The sequence below is a fragment of the Phalacrocorax carbo genome, chromosome 1 (assembly GCF_963921805.1).
Source record: "Phalacrocorax carbo chromosome 1, bPhaCar2.1, whole genome shotgun sequence".
Classification (NCBI taxonomy): Eukaryota; Metazoa; Chordata; class Aves; order Suliformes; family Phalacrocoracidae; genus Phalacrocorax; species Phalacrocorax carbo.
In genome coordinates, this window is record NC_087513.1 from 172,370,286 (window position 1) to 172,390,944 (window position 20,659).

A 20,659-nucleotide genomic window follows, 5' to 3' on the forward strand; every position below is an offset into this window, starting at 1 on the left:
AGGTGAACTGATGTTACAAGCAAGCTGTACTTTGCTAAATCTTTCACTGGGAATTATGTCCCGAAGTTGGGAACAAACTTGAGAGTACTCGCATATGCTCAAAGTGTGTAACTGGTAAGGGACTTGAGACTCACTATTCTACATACTCAAAGAACATAAGGATTGTCATGAGAGCTCTGTACTGGCTCTACTGTGGGTTGCAAAGTATTCAAGCAGAGTGAGCATGAGCTGTATTTGAAAGGTGGAAAAGCATCAGTCTGACTGGCCTAAACATAGGAAAGAAATACTGAATGCCAGAACCTTCCTTACTTGAAACAACATTCCTGTTGGGCTATGCTGTCACTGCCATCATTGAAGTTCTTTGATATACCACTGTAGAGTGCTGGCATGCCAGTATGAAAAAAGGCATCTGTTGTCTGATCAGGCACCCAAACAATCTTGTAACTCTTACACATTCTTTCCTGTTAAGTAACTTGATCCACCTTCTATCATTATACTGGTTATTTAAATTTGGATACTCGGCAAAGCAGCATCTTGTGTGCGTGTGTAGCACACAGAACGTGTTAGGTGATCCATAAGTTCCCAGTAGCGAATGGGGTAATGCGGTGGATTCTCTAAGATTAAGCTGTGCAACTGTGGTAGACTCTTTTTCTGCTTGTTGGCTGTATCAAAATTAAACAGCACAAGATATTCCTGGGTCAATCTCAAGTAAGAATTATTTTGAGAACTGAATTTTATTTTATTTTATTTTGCCTATCTAAAAATATCTCTCTCTTTAGGCTGAGTTAGTGGTAGTCTTCAGCTTTGCCTTCAGCAGCAGTATGTGATCTCCCCAGTATATGGCATGGGGTTTAATGTTACAGTAATGTAAGTGCATTGCTCTGTAACAGTTCTTTAGAAAAAAACCTAATTGGGTCCTGACCAGTCACCTGGAAAAAATTATAGGCCAGGCAAATAGGAAGAAGACTCTGTCTCCTGAAAGCAAAACTTTACTGTATGCAGTTCTTTATGGGTTTTTCTCTTGTTCCTCATGTGTTTTCTGTTGCTGTAACCTTTGGCTACACTCATGAACCTGTAGAGGACAGCAGAAATGTGCAAGCCCTAGCTGCCACGGGTGACAGTCAGCTGGAAGCTCCAAAAGCTGCTTGCACTGGGTCTTTCTTCGCCAGCCCCTGTATTCCAGGTTTCCTGCTACTGGGCTTGTGTTGTGTTAGCCCAGACTTGCAGTACAATGAATCGGAGTTGATGGCAGATGCTTATTACTGCTTGCTGAGAACCAGACTGTGTTTTCTAAACTGTATTTTTACAAGTATGCTAAATGCAGGTAGGTTATAGAAATGCTTAGCAATTCAGCTGCTGTTCTTTTCCCTTTGTGATAGCACTCTTCTTGGCTACAAAGCCTCCTCATTTCTGCAAAACTGAAGATGGTCAGTATTCCTTCAGCACTAAGTCAGCCAATGGCAACAAGTTCTTCTGTTCTAGTTTCTAAATATCTCTAGCATAAACAAAGTCAACAAATTGCTTGTGTGACTGCATAAATTGAATCAGTCTGAGCTGGTCTTTTATCTCTTTATGGGGAAGATGCATTTTTAATGGTGAAAACTGTTAAGCGGGGCACTGTCACCAGTATGTGAAGCAGCAGACTGCTGTAGATTTAGAAGTACAAAAGGTCTGGATGATCAGTGCTGTACTAACTGGATGACAGTAAAAACATTTATAGCTGTTAAGAGAAAACAGCTTTTTTTTTTTTTTCCTTTCTCCCACCCTTCTTTCTGGTTGAGAATGGTTATTGATGTGTGCACTTTGGCTGGCATTTCGATGTGGTTTTGTGTAAGGCGAGAACTTTGCCTCAGTAGTGTCAAATGCCTGATACATGTCAGGGTGTGATATGTGGCTTATTTTGTCTCTGTTCGTGTTTCAGTGCTGTGGCTGGGTTCTCCTATCTTGTGGATATGCAGCTTAACGCTAACAGAAAGGAGAGTCATGTCCGATTGCTCCTAATTTTTTCTTACATTGTGCTGTTTTCTGATTGATAGATGTCAAACTCTTTCAGTAATTAGCAAAGCACAGGGTGTTGATTTCTGTTTCTCTTTTTTTCAAGTATACATAGCTAGATAACGAGTGGGACGTTATTCAAGTCCGAGGCGGTGCGGGTGCTTCCAGCCCAAAGTCAGGAAATACTTGGCTTTTGAAGCGTAACGGTTGCTGCAGGCGGCTCTGCCTGTGCCGTGATATCACGGACCGAGCCTGAGGAAGTGCTGCGACAGCACTGCCAGCCCTTTGTGACAGAGGCATCTTCCTGCGCTCACATAGCCCAGGTATCTGTTCCTGAGTCCTCGTGTTCATGACGTTAAAATTCAGGGACGTTTTAGCTTGGACATGCCTGTTCTTCTGAACTGGAGACCAGACCAGAAGGTACTGACTGCTCCTAACGTGCGTGCATGAAGTTCACTCATCTCGCGTCTCTGTGTGGTGGAAGGGATCTGACACTGCACCTCGTGTGGTGATGGAGTGTGAGAGGGGCTGGGCTTCTTCCCTCCTTTGAAAATAATCGCCTTGCTAGAACTGCTGTCATTAAGTAGCCAGATTTGTTAGGCATGTTAGATTAGTACTTCATAGTCATGCTAAATGTTTATAAGCCTTATGGTGTAAAGAGAGGCTTTGCTTTGGTAACACATTTCAGACTGAAATTTTCCATGTGGCAGCTAGAAACAAACTAATAAGAGCCGCAGTTTCTCTGCGTAGTGAAATTCTGTCCAGCTGTGGAAATAATGATATACAACAGATGAATTTTGTTGTTCTTTGTAATGTCCATAGTGTTAAAAGTTCTAAGTTTGGGTTAAAATTGAAAGCACCACTTGGTAATGACCCAGTAATTACCACGGGGTGCATTTCATTGTTATCCCTCCAGCAAAAAGAGGAGCTCCACCTTTGTTCACTGGAGGCTGTTGTTAATTCAAAGAGAGTATATATTTTTTTTTTAATACTTCAACTTCTGTCACTGCTATTCAAGAAGGCACGTAGTATCACCATGGAAATTCTCTGCCTATTCTAGAGTTGTGACAAACTGTTCTAGTGTTATGCTGCAGCATGCATGATTTAGTAGGCTTGACGGCCTCTCTGTTTTGCAACTTCAAGATATTGGTGATAATATCACTTCATAAGTCAGGTTCTTTTTTGGGATTTTAAGGCAAGGTTGATAAAGTTGGAATTGATTTTTAACAAAAACCTAGTTGTATGACATGAGAAGACATGAAAAGAAAGTTTTAATTTTATGTTAATTATTTTCCTGTAGTTCTCTTTGGTTTAATCAAGTCAAATGAAAGAGTTTGCATTAGTTACATCGGTTAAGCTGATATTTCCAGCATGATAATATATGTTTCTGCGTTGAACACAGTGAAGTTTCTTGATGTACAGCAGAATAGTTCTTGGCAGTACTATTCACATGCCCTTTGAACAGCGTACTGCTTGCGCACGAGGAAGGTGTTTGGTCTCCTTTATGTATTGACCCTGTTGTAGGTCTAGTCACAAGGGACAAACTGGATGGAGCCCATGAACTGCAGAGCTGGGATTAGCAGATCTAGGGTATTAATATATCTGTCTCCTAGCCAGGGCGAAGTGCTGCAGCCTTATTCTACGCTGGCTGGCCAAATGGATGATGTGCTCCAGTAGCTCATAAGGTGTATAACCTAAGTCAAAGGGCAGGTGGGGCGAAGGGGGTGTAAGGTGCAAATGGAATAGATTGGGGACCATTTGGCTAAAATTGATGTTGTCATTAGTTTTAGCTTGTCAAAACTCTACTATCTGTAGTAAACAGTGTTTGTGGTGGTATAACACCTATTACACTTTACTACTTACATTGTATGTTCAGGACTGAATCTTATTATAGGTGATGTAGAACTCGACCAGTGCCATCTGTTCTGATTTGAGTACGGCTAATTTTGCTTGTTGAATCGCCATGTATTGAATCAGATCTAACTGGTTGAAGAGTCATACAATCTTAAGGTACTCAAATATGAAGAATAACAAATTTAATTTGCATTCCCAAGTGGTTTTTTTTTTTTCTCCTTAATTAGACTTACGAGATTGATCCTGTTTCCGTGGAGTGAAATATTGCCTCTCTAATGTTATGGTGAAGCTCTTCTTACTTGTTTCTTAACTCAATCCTGTACGTTTGGTTTTGGTGGTTTGGTTTTTTTGTTGGATTTTTTCCTCTTAACCAAATTTTGGAGTGTTCCTCACACTGAGGAGCAGAACTAGTGTCACAGGTCTAACCTTGTACTTAACGGAGCCCACTGTTCATCCTCATCTTTTTGGCCTCTTGCATTTTTGGGTGTTCTGGTCCAGGTCCTGAAGAAGGATCTCTGCTCTTCTGAGTTCTCTTGGCTCTGTTCAGAGATTTAGGAGTTACTATGAGCACTATCTCAGGGGTCTTAAAGTTCATGTGCCACTGTTGTCTCCTGACAGGCATGTGCAGCTCTTGACATGCTGGAGGGGAGGAAAGTTCATCGGAAGCTCTCGCATCCATTTTGTTTGTTATCAATTTATTAATACCTGTCAAAGTTCAGTGTGCCTGTAGCTGTTAAAGCATGAGGTCACTGTTGTATTAGAGAAAGTTTTGTGTGATGTTCCAACATATTTGAGTAAACATGTATTTTAGTCCCTTCATCTAGATAATATACCATATGTATCTAGTTCTCAATGAAGCTTGTCAGGATTTTTGTTTGTTTTTCTGACAACTTTTCAGTTTTTTTGCCTGGTGATATGTGTGCTCCTGGGCTTTAGCTCTTAAGGACCTAGCAGCTTTTGTTTTGGGAGTTCATCATCTTCTTCTCTTCACCTTTTACAGTAAGTTATGAATGGACTTATTACATTCTGTGGTCAGTAAATACAATATACTGGACAATTAACATTTAGAATGTCAGTTTAAGGTGCTTATAATGTTAATTTGTATAGACTTGGACTATGTCTATCTCTAACAAGCTTGTGTTGTCCTGTCACTGTACTGTTTTTAATTTTTGGTTTTTTGGTGACTGCCTTGTCCCACTTCGTGTAATAGTCTGGTCCTCCTCAACAGATTAGGGAAACTTCATGAATAACGTATATAGGCATGGCCTGCATTACACTTTTGATTTCTCCTTCTGGTTTGACAACTGCTGTCCCGTCACGGCACCATCTGCTCCTACCTTTCTGCCTGAGAAGCCCTCTGCAACTCCATTTGGGATGTAGTCATCTTCTCCTTCACTGCCCAGCAATATTTGGAAAAATGTGATAGGGCCCTAGACAATGGGACTTGGGAGAGGCAAAGCATGGGAGAATTAACTCTCCTTGCACAGTTCCGGCACTAACACCACTGGGTTTGTTTGGGCTGGAAGTGTGTCTCTTGCCTCTCACCCTGCAAATACACTGTCTGTCCCCCTCTACTCCAGTCTTCTCCTTTGACATAACTATATTCAAGGCTTGATGACAAAAATTCTGAGTATGTTAAATAGATTAATTGCTTAAATATTTTAAGCATTTATTTTCTTTATACACAAGTGAATGCTGAAAAACTATGTGATAACTCATTTACCCTTTTTGTTCTGCTGTACTCTATCAGCTAGTAGTGTGTGTCAGGAAGATCTGCAATGGCCCGGTGGGTCTCGGGAATAAGAATCCAGTTTCTCCCCGTTGGCTGCTTAATTTCGTGAGACTGCTGCAGGGAGATACTAGAACTTGGAAACACTTTAATAAGTTTTTAATGTTTCAGGAGCCTGTCTTAATATTACTAAACTGATTCCTAAAAACAGTTAAGCAGTTTCATCCTGTTAATTCAGTATTTTTAAATCACCATTCTGCTTACTATCTCATCTAACCTTGCCCTGCAATTTCAACATTAACAGCTAACAAGCTAATTTCCAAATCCAGAAAAGTTACACAACTTTGATGGCGAAACTTTTGTGACTGGGGCTTCTCGGTATACAGAGGAGCAAAATGTTAAAACACAATGATATATGCCAAAGAAATGTGTGAAAAGCCGTGTTGGGGTGGTTGCTATGCTTGATAGTTGTGTAACTCTTCCTGTGCCTTGCCTTTCAGGAAAATATAGGTGCAGACTTTTGTTTAGACTCCACGTGATCCCAGTTATGGTTTTTGCCCGAAGTCAAAACATTAAATGAAAATATTGTGATCTGATCAGGTATGTCTCAGATGGCAGTGGCTCTTGGTTCTTGATAGTGTAGTATCACTCTGGAAGTGAAGAGGGTCAGGTCTAAAAGTATAAGCTGGCACATCATCAATCATTGGGCACATCGTCATCAGTATACAATTATTCCTCTATACTAAAGACCAATAAAATCCATATGTATGACTAATTGCTGAGCAATATTGGTATCTGTCTTGCATCTTATACTTGCAGCTGTTTTTCACACCTTACTATCTAGGCAGTCCATGAGACAACCAACGAGCATCTGGAAGTGGTTGTGGACCATCTGACAGATATTGCTTATCCATTGTGATATCACTGTATTGTGTTGTTCTCCTCTTCATCTGTATATAAGAAGAGTATTCATAACTATGGAGATTAAATGGGTCTCAATTTTTCACCTTGATCTATCACTTTAATTCTGTGGATAGGAATGAAAATAGGAAAAAAGTGAATACTGATAAGAGCACACTCTAAAAAATAACATAGCTTGTAAAAAAAAAAAAAAAAAAAAAAAAGGTTACCTAAACAAAGCAGGGAATAAGGATCGTTTGGGCAGTATGAGCCGAAACCTCTGCTCTAATGCTAGGATCCTCCTGTGCTGAAAGGAAAATACTGTAGCAATATATGTGGTAGGTAGAAGCAAAAGCTACACAGGGAGCAAAGGCTGTGAAATAGTAATTGTGGCTCGAATACTAGTGACTGAAGAGTATGCATGATCTGGAAAAGGTGAAAATAAAACCAAGTGATAAATAGCAGGTTGGTAGGTTGTTTTTCTGAATAGAATTGCAATTACTTAAAACTCTGTGTGTTTGCTTGCAGGGGAGATCTTGGGGAGAGGAGGGGATGGATGGGGAATCCTGTTGTGGTAGAGTTGGTTTGGACATTTGCTGTCAAGGGAGGTGGGGGCATAGGATGTGCTAGGAGGCTATTGGGTGTTATTATAGAGACATCAGAATTTCTTCTTTAGTCTTCTATCTCAAAAGAGATGAGCAAGTGGCAGAACCCAGTTATTGGAGTGGAAGTGATGGTACACTTCTTTAAAAATCCAAATTGACGATTAGACAGCTAATACTGTTTACTCTAGTTGATTGCATGTAGAATTTATGCATTTTTAGTAGAATTATCATTTGTCACTGTACTTCAAATAGAAATGTAAGTGAATTGTCCTGGATTCTAAAAAAGGAAGTGTTAATTAAAATACAGCTGACTTGTGAATTTTGCTAAAATAGAGAGCTAAGGGATTTAAACTCGATAGCTTCTTTAAGCACAGGCCATAGAGAGAATAAGAGGACTGATCAGTAGAAACAGAGCTGCATCCTGAAATATGAACTGGCATGTATAAAGTGAGAATTGTCCATGTCCAGCTGAGCTGGCATGGCTGGGAGAAGGCACGCCTTGGGTGGTGGTAAAACAGCCTGGTTGTGAGAATGAGTGAAGATTAAATACACTTTAGTATCTGTGTCATATTAAGACTAACTCTTAGCCTTGCTGAAAACAGAGATGATGATGATGACATCTATAGGGATGAAATCCAAATGGTCAATAGGTCTTAGTGTAGATGAGCTTTATTTTACAATAAATGAACTGGAAGCAGATTTAAGTTGAATGCCCAGTGGTGGAGGAGTGTGTAATGGGAGTTGGGGATTAAGAGAAGGTAATTTTCATCTGAGACTTGCAGGAGTATTGGTATAGGACATTACGGCCTCATTAGCAAGTTTCAGCTGGTATCATGTGACTGAAAGAAAGATGCTGTAGGGAGCATGGATTATTTACTAAGGTGTGACTTCAGAGTTATCTCTTTTTTTAATAGAAAAAATACTTTGAAATAATTTTTCAAATAGTATAGATATGGTGGGGAGCTATATGGAATACAAAAGCAGTTTATTTGATTGCATTGGATTAGGTGAGTGTCGAGAACCCAATTCTCTTGCAAAGAAAAATCAGATAGATATCCTCTCTTGATAACATTGTCACCAGTAACTTCCCCAGTGCATGTAACATGATGCTATTTGTTGTACTTCCAGAGAAGATGAGACTTGGTGGGAAAGATGCTTGGTTAAGCAGAGGTAGGTGCTGTTGCAAGAGCAACTAAATTCACTCTGATATGTGCCCAGTAGAGTTGGGCAAGTCCTTGTTTTCTTTAGTGATGGCAAAATGAAAAAGGAACTTGTGTATTAAATACGCTGATACTGAAGGCAGACATCCTCCCAAGGTGATTGGGCTAAAATAGAGGAAGAACCAGGTGGTCTTAAAAGGCTGGGTGATACAGGGCTGAAATCAAGAGTTTCTACTGGAGATATGCAGTTTGGCTTACAGGGTACAGTAGGAAGTTGTAGGGAAGAATGATGGAGGAGAAGAGAGATTTGGTGTGCTGCTTAATTGCAGCAGGGAAATGTGACCTTAAAGCAAGCTATGTCATAGGATGGATGGGGTGAGGCTTTTGCAGCAGATTATAAAAAAGAACTAATGCAATTGTACATGGTACTTGGATAAAATTTCCATATGCTTGCTGCCTGTATTCCAAAACTGTCAGCTGAAACTGATGGGGATTGCTGGTCTCTTTTTTTCATTCACAGAATTGTTCCATTCTTAGGACAGTTGTGGAAACATCTGGGTCTGAAAAATAAGAACAAAGAAACAGTGATGGCCCTGTGTAAAATACATCAGCAAGAGAGGCTGATGTGGGAAGAAGACTAGAGAAAAGAGATGGCAGTCTCAGTTAAAAACAAAAAAGTGACCATTTGTCAGTAGACCTTTTGGTAATTTAAATAAAACCTTATGTTCTGAAATAGGTTGTGGTAAAAAATACCAAATTTAGAATTTTCTATTTTTATATTGTTAGCCAAGAAGCTAGTGGCACTCTACTGAAGAAATAACTTCTGTAAATATTTACATTAACAAATGTTTGGTGTATCACTGTCTATGCTATCTCATTTGTAGCTACTAAACCAACCTTTCAAACTGTCCCTCAGGTTCCTGAGGTCATCAGCAGCATAAGACAAGTCTCCAAAGCAGCACTGAAAGAAGATGCCAAACCAAGTAAGGATAGTGAAGATGCCTTCTATGACTCTCAAAAATTTGAGGTCTTGTATTGTGGAAGGGTGACGGTGGCTCACAAGAAAGCTCCCTCCACACTAATTGATGATTGCATTGAGAAATTCAGCCTTCATGAGCGCCAGCGCCTGAAACTACTAAATGAGCAGCGGAATAATGAGTCAAGTTTGGACTTACCCCTGTGTGAAGAAAATGTGCCAACTTCTCCATCGGATAGCCCATTTGAGGAGCTGGACAGCCCAAATAACACCGCAGGGCACGCTGTGATGTTTACAGTCGGCAGCCAGACCAACTTGGCCAACCTGGCCAGCACTCGTGGTTCCTTTCCAGAGAGAATTTTAGAGGACTCGGGCTTTGACGAGCAGCAAGAGTTTCGCTCCCGGTGCAGCAGTGTCACTGCAGTTATGCAAAGAAGGGTTCATGACACAAACCTGAAAATACAGCCACGCAGAAGACATGCAAGTGCACCCAGTCATGTTCAGCCCTCCGATTCTGAGAAGAACAGGACAATGTTGTTCCAGGTGTGTGCTAGGATGAGCAATTTCATGTTGGTTTTGCACCGTATCTTCCCCTGTGAAGTTTGAAGGTGAAACCAGTTTTACAAGATAAGTAGTATGGATCTGGTATGGTTTCATGATTTGTCATAAATATTTATGTTCATAAATGATTGGAACACAAGTAGCTGAATTTTCTTAAGGAGGTCGCCTCAACTCATGAGGTTAGGTAAATGTTAAGAAAAAAGAATTACTTATGGAGTAATTACTTATAGGAGCAGAATTTTCTAGGGAAATACTTGACATGCAGTTCTGGTTAGTCTGTATTGATGAGATCTAGGACATAGCTGAAAAAAGTGAGTATTCTTTCAAAAAGAGAATGGATAAAGACTTCCACGTGAACAAATCCTCTGGTTTTTTTTTTTTTTTTTGTACGATTAGAAAGCAGCTCACAGTTTCACATGAGGCTTTCACAGCCTTACGTTTGAGCCCGCCCCTCTATGGTAACTTGTACTGGTGTTCAGCTTGTCTTTCTCAGACGAGTACTCAAACATTTTTGCGCTGAAGGCTGCTTCCTTCAGACCTCATGGCTATTTCTTCTCTTGCCTGAAGTGCATTGGTATCTTCAGAGCTTGTACTGAAAAAACAAAAGGACACTTTAAGGAGGTGACCCATAAAAGGAAAGATCTTTGGACCTTAAAGTAACGGGGCTAAATGCCTGGGTTTTGCCTTTCCATTTGCTTTAAAGATAATTCTTGCCTTTCATTCTTTTGAGGAAAAGCTAGCTGAAGTGAGAATGCATTGCCCTTTAGAAAGCCACAGCTATCACTAGTAATGAAAAGGATTTTGCTGAGAAACTCTGAGCTCTATGGAATAAGTTCCAGACACTTCAGAAAGAGTTTGGGAAAGCTGAAAGATAGCTTGCTGCAGAACCTACTCTTTCTCATCCAGAATTATGACAGAACCAAAAAGTATCACCTTAAGATCAACATAGTTTCTCAGCTGATCTATGGTATAGTTTAAAAAAATTAATACATCCACAAATTCTTGTCTTTATTGCAGCTTTTAATTTAGCTACATTGTTTACTGAAGTTTTTAATACTGCCTGTCAAATATGTGATCTTTGGACCAAAATAACTTGAAAAGAAAATGAACAACAACAACAAAAAAGCCTGTTGTCTTTCCAAGTCTTTCCTATACTACTGAGTGTATTGTTCTTGCTGAAATATTCTTACTCAACATAGGCTGGTTTATGGTACCCTTGTTCCTGCTGAGTAAAGCTGTTGTGCTGAAGGTACTCTCAAGAAGGGGCTAGATTGTGATGGTTTTTTTGCTGTTAATGTTGTACCTCCAAGACATTCATGAACTAGACTTATTTTTCTCCCTGTCTCACAGGTTGGAAGGTTTGAAGTTAACCTCATCAGTCCAGACACCAAATCTGTTGTGCTTGAAAAGAATTTTAAAGATATCTCTTCATGTTCTCAGGTAAGCATTAATAAGAAGCAACATGTAGATCATCAGAAGAAAAGGAATTTGTTCTTCAAATTCAAGGCAACATTGGGTTGCCTTGCTGGTCTATAGGCAGCAGGAAAAAAAAGAAATGGAGAATTCTTTTCCAGCATTCTGTGTTGTTTTCCTTTATTGGGTCTCAAAGGCCAGTTTTAAAGACGTTATCCTATCTAAATTGCCATGAATGAAAGTAAATTGCTGTTTTACCCCATTAGCTCCTTAATTAAAAAAAAAAAAAAGGGGGGGGGGTGATTTTGAGCGATTGTGACTAATGTATATACAAATCCTACATGACTTTTGATACATCAACTTCTTTGGGGAGTACAGCTGAACAAATCGAATATCAAACCGTGATTGCTTCATGAACCCTTGCAGCAGCCTTAAAGTACTGATTTGCCTTTACAAAAGTGAGAGCTGTTATTCAAATCAGGGCTTTCACTCATCTGGTAGCAGTTTCAAGTAGCTACTGCATAAAAATAATGCAATATCATTTCCAAAGAGCTTAAGTACAGAAAAGATGAGCGCAAAATAACCACGCTGAGCTGTGGTAGTGGCAACTTTGGTCATTGATCAAGAAAGCAAAGCGTAACCTGTTCTGCTTTGGGAGAGCATTGGATATACTTCTGGAAGTAGCTTGATCTCCATTTAGGATGCTCTGTGTGCTGTCTCTGAGAAGCTCAGTTCCTGAAAGCCTTTGGAATGAGAGGAGGAGAGCATTAGATCAGCCCTCCAGAAAAACAGCAGTTCACCTGCATAATTTCTTCTGGAGAATACAGTAGTAGATGAACCTAGCTATGTCCAGTAATAAGTAAATGTGTCTTATAAAGTTAAATGTCAGGCTGAGGGATTTACCTTTCTATCTTGCTCTTGTTCAGCAGCTGTTACCTCTGGCACTTTCTGTTTCGAGGTCTTGTTTTAGTACGTTATTCTTTCGTTCTCCATGCACATGCACCACTTCAGGCCTCCTTAAACATTGTCGTTGTAGTTTTAAGTGTACTTCCTGGCATGCTCTAAATCTGTATTTCACCCTAAACTGTTTTCATTCTAATGCTAATAACAAATCTGCTCTTGTGTGACTGTGCCACCAATGCTAATACAAATTACAACTGGTCAGTATTTGTAACTCAAGTGGAATCTTGAGCTACCAACTAAAGGTCCAGGGCCTTTAAGTCAAGTCTGCTGTTTAAATACAATTTGTACTGCTCTTGGTAGGCAAAAAAGGCAAGTGCAAATACAGAATGGGACAGTATAATTAAAGAAAGTTGTATTAACAGCTTTATAATAAATACAGATCAAAGAGATTCTTAAAGCAGTGGTATGGAAAGCAAAATTTGCAGATGGCTTGAGTCTTCTCCTGCTTTGTGGGTGTACTGAGCTGAATAAAAGTGACACTTCAGCTTTACGTACTGGGCGCCGGGGTGCGTGCACATGCTGATCATAGTCAAACACAACAGTCCTAAGCGGGGACAGCCTTTGTTCTGCTGACTTTAAAGCATGGTGGAGACCAGCAAAACCATGGCAGACCTTTAAGGCCTAGCTTTCCTTCAGTAAAATAACTGTGTGCAGTAAATAGTGTTAGGTAATGCTGCGTGTGGGGCTTTGGAGATAGTTTTTCACTCCACCTCTTCACTTTCGCTTGGAGCAAAGCTTTTGTTATTTTGCATGCTCGAATAACTCAAACAGGCACTAACAATACTGTGGGGTTTTTATTGCCTTTTTTTTTAAAAATGCAAAACGGCTACTTTAGAGAAGTTGTGGTTTTTCCTGTGTTCAATAGAAATTAAACATTAATTTGTTCAAGACTAAGGATTTGGTTGCATAAACCCCCTCAGTACTTCTTTTAAGGACTTGGTGCTAGCCACAGGGCTTCTCTGTTGTGGATTTATAGGGCAGTGATTTACTGCGTATTGTGAGACTGCAGCTTAGGAATGTTTGTTCTTCTAAGCTTTACAAATGATGAAAAGGAGATGTTCTCTTCAGCTTGCATTCTGGATTCTTTTAGTCTGGTCTAATAAAGGTATTTTTATTCTATAACTCAAGTATGGTTGATCTGCTGCATTCAGTTCATTATCTGCCCACCATGTAATTGTCAAAGCAGCAAATACAATTGATGATAAACTCCTCTGTGAGCTGTCTAAGCTCAGGTGTCAGCAGCTGTACAAGTTTTCTTGTTGCAGCCTGACTGACCATGAGGGAACAGAGAACAACAAAAAACTTTGCTCTTTTGGCGTGACAAGTCTGGCCACCCTCATAAATGTGATGGAGGTACTGTTAATTGAGGAACATACTGTGCTGTTTATGATTCAGCAGTGCAAGTGTCACATCTATCTCCCCTACAAATGTCCTCCTGTGAAGACTGGGATTAGACAGCAGTAGGCTTGTTCAGGCACTGTCAGCAGTGAGGGAACTGGCATCTCACTGAACCACCTTAAGTACAGTTTCCTTGAAAAACAGAGGGCAATGCTTCACTGTTACATAGATCAGCATATGTGTACACATCTGTTCTTTTTCATTTTATGCTTTTGAAGACTTCACGTGTCACAGGAAAATGGGTTCAGTTAAGTCAGGATTGGTGTGGACTATGGTAAACTAATGCCATTTGCCATCTTAGATACTCTCTGCTCCTTTGTTAAGTTTTGTTTAAGTAGCACAAATGTAACTTTTGGAATTTCGTTTTTAAAAACTACAGTGTGTAGCGACAGTATGTTCAGTCTGTCACGTAGTGCATTACCAATTTTGTCTAGAGTGTTTTCTGTAGTGAAAAGCAAGTTGTTTTGCCTCCTCCCCTCTTTTACAATGTAGGTGTTTTCTTTGGAGATGGATCCAAGGAACTGAGTTCTGCTTTCTGTTGTATTTGAACTTGAGGGATTAGGCTTTCTTTTGGAGAAAACCTGCTATTAGCATGCTCAGATGATAAAAACATTGGCAAAAGCTTTAACAATAGTGAATCATGTTCCATGAATTGAGACTGGGAATACAGTGCTTTTTAGGAGGCAGCTCTCTGATCTTCTCAGTGCTGTTTTTAGCAAGGCGACATTCCCTGTCAAGCAATTAGACTAGGATCTTGAAAGAAAATATCAGTAGTAATGTGTAGTAAGTCTTGAAGCTTCTGGTATGTAACTTGGTCTCAAAGAATTTATTTAAGAATTTGGTTGGAATTCTGCATGTCACCACTCATTCCATGCTCTTTTTGGTATAGTCCAAACCTGTATTGCAGAAAAGAAGTTCTGTTGCTACTTTGATGCTACTCCAGTCCCAAGTTTTACCATGGGCTCATCACATCAAGATTTCACTGCAGAGGCAATTCCAGATACAACCTAGGACTTTTTTGTTTGTTTCCCTGAAAATCCAGTTTTCTTAATGGAAGAAATTCAGGTCCAGTTATATATTGCTGTATAACTTTTGTTGTGATTGTATAAAGAGCTTTATGTAGCTTTTAAATGCAAACAGAAATTTAGAAGATAACTATTGTAGTTGTAAAATAGATCATTAGGAGTATGTGTTTATAGTTCAACAAATTTTTGTGTTGGCAAGTGTTGGAGCCTGGTAACTATTTTTAGGATGACTTTGGAAACTAAACCCGTTTATAAAATGTTTTAATGTTTTCTAAACTCTTTTAGGGTATAAAACATGTTGATCACTTCGGCTTCATTTGCCGGGAATCTGCTGAACCTGGGTTAAGCCAGTATGTTTGCTATGTGTTCCAGTGTGCAAGTGAATCTCTGGTGAGTATTTATTAATGATCCTAATCTTTCCATCGGAGGATATCTGAGGCACTTCCTAAACCATGGGAGTCTCTGTTATTCTGCTGTGTCAGCTGAGCCTCAGTGGTCATGTCTTCTCAGGTATATGAGGCCTCAGCTGTGAATATGAAAATATGCAATAGGAAGTGCATACATTCTGTTCATATATAGCCATATCCTGGTACTCTGCTGATGCGTATATCAGTAACAAATAGAAAAAATCCAGATGGATGAGTTCACACATGCAGACTGTGAGCATATTTGGGCTCTGTATTTGATTGTAACTCTTGTATTTTCCTATTAAACCTGGAATTACATGTATTGAATCAGTAACAAAGCTGATAATAAACGCTGAACGTAAATACTTTTCAGGGTAGGGTTTCAACTACTGGCCTGCTCTCCTGCATGTGCCTTCAGCCTGCCATGTAGCTTTAGCATTTTTCCTGTAGTCTGTTTTGTTCCTCAGGAGAAGAAAGTAGCATCTGGTAGAGAAGAACACCATAATATGTGTGGATGAGTGTAACTATCAAATGTCCAATGGACTTTTTTATAAAGTATGCATCAATCAATTGAAGTTCCAGGTGCCAGTGATTTAACTGATACAGGTAGCTTGATAATGTGAGACTCCTACAGGAAGTAATTTTGGCTACTACATTTTTATTTTAAAGCTCTGACACTTGAAAAGAAGTTGGTTTCTGGTCTGAAACATGCTTGTTCTTGACAGCCGTGCTAACAGCTGCTAACTTTTTCAGCTAAACTTAAAAATTACTCTTCTAGCTAGCTGAAAATGTGATTTGTTAATCCATTGACTAGCTTGAGAGTGATTAGATTTATGTAAAACAAATTCAAACAGCTAACAGCCCTAGCTGAGGCTGCACTTCTGTCAGAACGGGAGCTTGTTATGAAGTCACCTCTATCTTTGTACTAACAGAAAATGTTACATCTGATGTATTGATAAGTCTGACCATGCATAATTCAAATACTGAAAATGTGGTGTATAAAGAAACCATGTATTTATGACCCTTTTTACATGTTCTAGTACTGATATGTGTGTGTGTCAACATAACAATATGAAATGACCATTCCTAAGCTACTTTCAGATGCAATCACTTGGACCCAAGTGGGAATTTGACTGTGGCAAGGTAGAGCTGTAAAACACAATGCTTTCTGGATTCTGTGCTGCCACGCAGGCTATGTTGGTAGTCTTGTGTATATTTGCTCTAAATCTAGCTACGGTCTGTGCTACAGTTCTTGTGATTTTATCGTAGTCCTAATCCATATGCTTAGCACTGTTCTATGGATCTTCCATTGGAGAGGCATTGCTGCCAACTTTTAAAACTTATCAGTCTGTATTGTAAGGCAGATATTCATTGTTCAATACCTGCTTTATTGCTAAGAAAAGAGAGCACCCAGGGATTACTGGAAGTGCTTAAAACTGGGTTTTTAAAACAAACAAAAACCAAACCTAAACATATCGGGACACAACACCCCACCCACCCCCCAAATGACAGAGCCTCAAAGAAGTCTCTGTGATTTTAATGTTAGACTGCATGATTTTGGCCTCAGATATTTCAGCTTGCTTCTTCCTGCTTATAAAAAAAGCAACAGGCAAGAGCAAGGACCCGATTCTAAAGTAGAATACTGATTTCTTTCCTAAGATTGTCATCAAGCTATTGTCTCCTTCTTTCCATGCTAGTGCAAAGACTCAGGTAAACAACTTTTAATAAGCAGTGTATTCCCCTAAAATACAGGAAGGGGAGCTCCTCGTGCTTTGTACAGGAAGACTGGGAGTGTATTTGAATGAGTGCAAAGAAACGCTGTCACCTCGACCTTTCTTACACAAAAGTTGAGCTTTTCCAGTGCTGGTGTGTGGGAACATAGCACCGCTGTATCTGCGGTAGTGGCAGAGGAAAGACCAGGGCAGACTGCAAGGCAGGCCGGCAGCACTTAAAAATAAGCTGATGGTTGTAATGAAGCTGGTCGCCAGTCTAGTAGCCTGGAGAAAAGTGAACTGCTGTGGGAAGCTCCTGCCTGCCAGCAGGATGGGTCTGTGGGATTTGTTCTAAAATGTTACAGTAGTGGGAGGAAAGTCATTGAGAGGGAGCATGTGCAGTTTACAGGAGAAACTCCAAGCTAAAGAAGAAGAAATTTATGCTTTTTATTTAGCCAGCACGTATTCAAGCCAAAAATTCCCACTTGGGGCTTCTTACAACGGCGGCTGCCTGCCCAGTAAGCTTGAGTAGCTGCAGTTAGATATTCAAAATTACACTCTCAGAAGCAACAACAACTTGAAGATGGTGAGCACCCACAGAAAAGGCAGAAAAGCTGGCAATACTACCTTGATCTCTTCAGAAGACAGCAAACGGGTTTTTTTTTGATTGTAAAGCACCTGTCTATGATGTGATTTATAAATATAATTTGATGTATATGGCATGCAGTTTTTTTATCTACTGTCTTTTCCCTCCTTCTCTTTTAGGTTGATGAGGTAATGCTTACCCTGAAACAAGCCTTTAGCACTGCTGCAGCTCTGCAAAATGCCAAGACGCAGATTAAACTGTGTGAGGCCTGCCCTATGCATTCATTGCACAAACTTTGTGAAAGAATTGAAGGTAGCAACTGAGTTTATTTTCTAATTGTGTTTTTCTGATTATTCTAGAAGAATTTTACTGTATCAATTTTAATTATGCCAACCATATGCTTGCAACTTAAACAATGTAAGAACAGAGGGAAAAGTATGTATCCCAATAAGTAATTCTTACCGTCACTCTGCACTCTCTGTAACCATATGTAGGTGATAGCAGTAATGAATGTAGTATAATGTATATATACTGTATATACAGTATACATATATATATAGAATATAATATAGCTTGTTATAAATACATGCTCTTTCATCATTGTAGCTCTCTTAAATGTTAAGCAGAGCAGAAAAACTCAACAGTTCCTCTTCTGGGTTTTTTTGGTTTTAGTTTTCTGAAGATGTATTCTTTCCTAGTGGATCATAAAAAGACAGTTGTGAGTTTCTCTGGAAGTGAGGTATGCCAGAACACAGGCAGAAAATCTTACAAGACGGAATTTGTAAAAAAGTTAGTAGCAGGATCCTATTTTTGTAGTCACACCACTGTGACTCCTTGCAAAGTGTTGTAGACAAAAAAAGCAAATATGTTACACTAGTCTTGCATCTTCTGGTCTGGTGATGATGGTGCAGATAAATGCCAGTTCTCCCATTCATTAAAAGTCACTCTTGCTACTTACCTCCCTCTGGTGGATGAAAAGCAAAGTATAAAATCTTAGCAGAGTGAAAATCTGTTAGGTTGTGACTGGTATTTTCTGGGTTTACGAGAGATGTTGAGAAGTGATAAAGCTTAACTGGGAAAGTCTTCTATCAATGAAAAACTATAAAGGCTGCTGTATAAGGCAGTCTAAGTATCTTGAATACAGGCACTTGTAAGCCTGGGATAAGTAACTAGTATCAAAATAAAATCTCTTCTGGGGAAATAATTTGAGTACCATAATAGTAGTTTCATAAACTTTGAACTTAGTGACTGAAAGATGTATTTTAGTTTCCGCTTCTTTTTATCTGTCTGCTTTGTTTGAAGTCTAGAAGTTTATCATAATCAAACCCAGGGCTTCATGACTTTGGAAAATTTTGATCTGTTCTGATTGCAGTTCTCTGTGAATGATATCTATCGTGGATGCCAAAAAGATATATCTTAATCTGATTCAGGGGGTTGTTTTCCCCACAGTTTTTATAGCTTCCTAGAACAAGCTCTGTGAGCAAATGTGCACTTTATCGAATATCAGAAATTCTTTCCTTTTTTTTATGGCTTTTATGCTGCTTTTGCTTTTAAGTGTCTTCAGTTCTCTGGTATGACCTATACCCTACCCTTTCCTTGTGCAGAAATGCATCTGAACTTTTCAGTTAAAAGCATCTGAAAACTTCTGAGTATCTTGTGCATCAAGTACTTTTCCAGTTATATCCCTGATCTGTTCCTCTCTTCTTCCTCTCCCATACAGTTGTCAGGCTTCCATCTTAGTGATCTCTTGGTACTAGGACAAAAGACATCAGTGGGGTAGGGAGCACAACCCTTTACACAGGAGCCAGCCACTTACATACTACTAATTCTGTTTTTACTGCTAAGGAAAGGAGACAAAACCATGTGGTTTAGCAAAACCTGAAGTATTTTGTGTCATGGATACTGCAGATACACAACTGGCATACATTAAACTTGTATGAACTCAAATGACAGAATGAAAGAATGGTGGGGGTTGGAAAAGACCTCTGGAGATCATCTTGTCCAACTGCCCTGCTTGAGCCGGCACACCTAGAGCAGGGGTCACAGGAATGCGTCCAGGTGGGTTTTGGATGTCTCCAGGGAAGGAGACTCCACAACCCCCCTGGGCAGCCTGTTCCACTGCTCTGTCACTCTCACAGCAAAGAAGATTTTCCTCATATTCAGGTGGAACCTCCTGTGTTCCAACTTGTGCCCATTGCCCCTTGTCCTGTCGCTGGGCACCACTGAAAAGAGTCTAGTCCCATTGTCCTGACACCCACCCTTTAGATATTTATAAGCATTGATGAGATCCCCCCTCAGTGTTCTCTCCAGGCTGAACAAATCCAAGTCTCTCAGCCTTTCCTCATATGGGAGAGTCTCCAGTCCCCTGATCATCTTGGTAGCTCTCCACTGGACTTGCTCAAGCTGTTCCCTGTCCTTAAACTGGGAGGCCCAAAACTGGACACAGTGCAGGCTTATATCTTCTATTATCTTTTTTTTTTTTCAAAAAACTTTTTGAGAGGTCATTTGGAAATCTGGAAGCTTTAATATTTCTTTCTTTTCTCAGGACTCTATCCACCAAGAGCCAAACTTGTAATTCAAAGACATCTGTCATCACTAACTGATAACGAGCAAGCGGACATTTTTGAACGTGTTCAGGTAATAAATTAGACACTGTCTCAAATTTGAAAAAGACCATGATAAAATGGACTAGGCATTTTTTCTTTTGATTGTGTTGCTTACTTGATCTAGAATTTATTATTGTTCCACCAAACATCATACTGAAATAGCATGCTCCAACCTAACCTCATGTGTGATACACTGCTATCAGAAATGTTTTGGTTCCCAAGTCTGCTGAGGTGTTCTGTGTTCGTACCAAGAGTACTTTTTTTTCTGAGCTTAGTTCTTTGTCTGTAAAGGCATTTCCCTACTTGAAAATAATGTGGGAATGAGTTGAGAGCAGTTGAGATAGGCAGGTATCAAAGGGGAGGCTGGTATTTGCAGAAGCTCCCTTTTGGCTTACTCTTAGGCATAAGCAAGTATACTCAAGCATGTGAAGTATACAGTAATTTAGGCTTCCAAAGGCTGCACTCCACTCTAGCTGCCTGATGAAGGGAATGCCTGTTTGGTTTTCATGAGTTCCTTATTCCATTTATAAGGCTACACAATGGCAGACAGCCTTGGAGGTTGCATAAGGCTCCCTCCTCTCAACAGCCTGTAGCATTCTCCGTATGGAAACCTTTGGTCTGTTTTGCTCAGGAGCATGAAGGCACACAGCCGGTAGTGCAATTTGACACACTAATAGTACACTCTGGCATCTGGCGTATCAATATATTAACTTCAAAGAATACATACATATGGAAGGGAAAATAAACAAATCATGGCTTGAAAGACAAC

At 39.8% G+C, this 20,659-nt stretch overlaps 1 protein-coding gene across 1 annotated transcript in view; it reads left to right on the forward strand.

Moving 5' to 3' along the window:
• Positions 1 to 20,659, forward strand: part of TBC1D4 (TBC1 domain family member 4) — a 116,903-nt gene that overhangs the window by 60,367 nt on the left and 35,877 nt on the right. Inside the window, exons 2-6 of the mRNA XM_064440730.1 lie at positions 9,160 to 9,762; positions 11,131 to 11,220; positions 14,865 to 14,969; positions 17,464 to 17,596; positions 19,830 to 19,921. Of these exons, the coding sequence (XP_064296800.1) occupies positions 9,160 to 9,762; positions 11,131 to 11,220; positions 14,865 to 14,969; positions 17,464 to 17,596; positions 19,830 to 19,921 (1,023 nt within the window). The remainder of the gene's footprint in view (positions 1 to 9,159; positions 9,763 to 11,130; positions 11,221 to 14,864; positions 14,970 to 17,463; positions 17,597 to 19,829; positions 19,922 to 20,659) is intronic.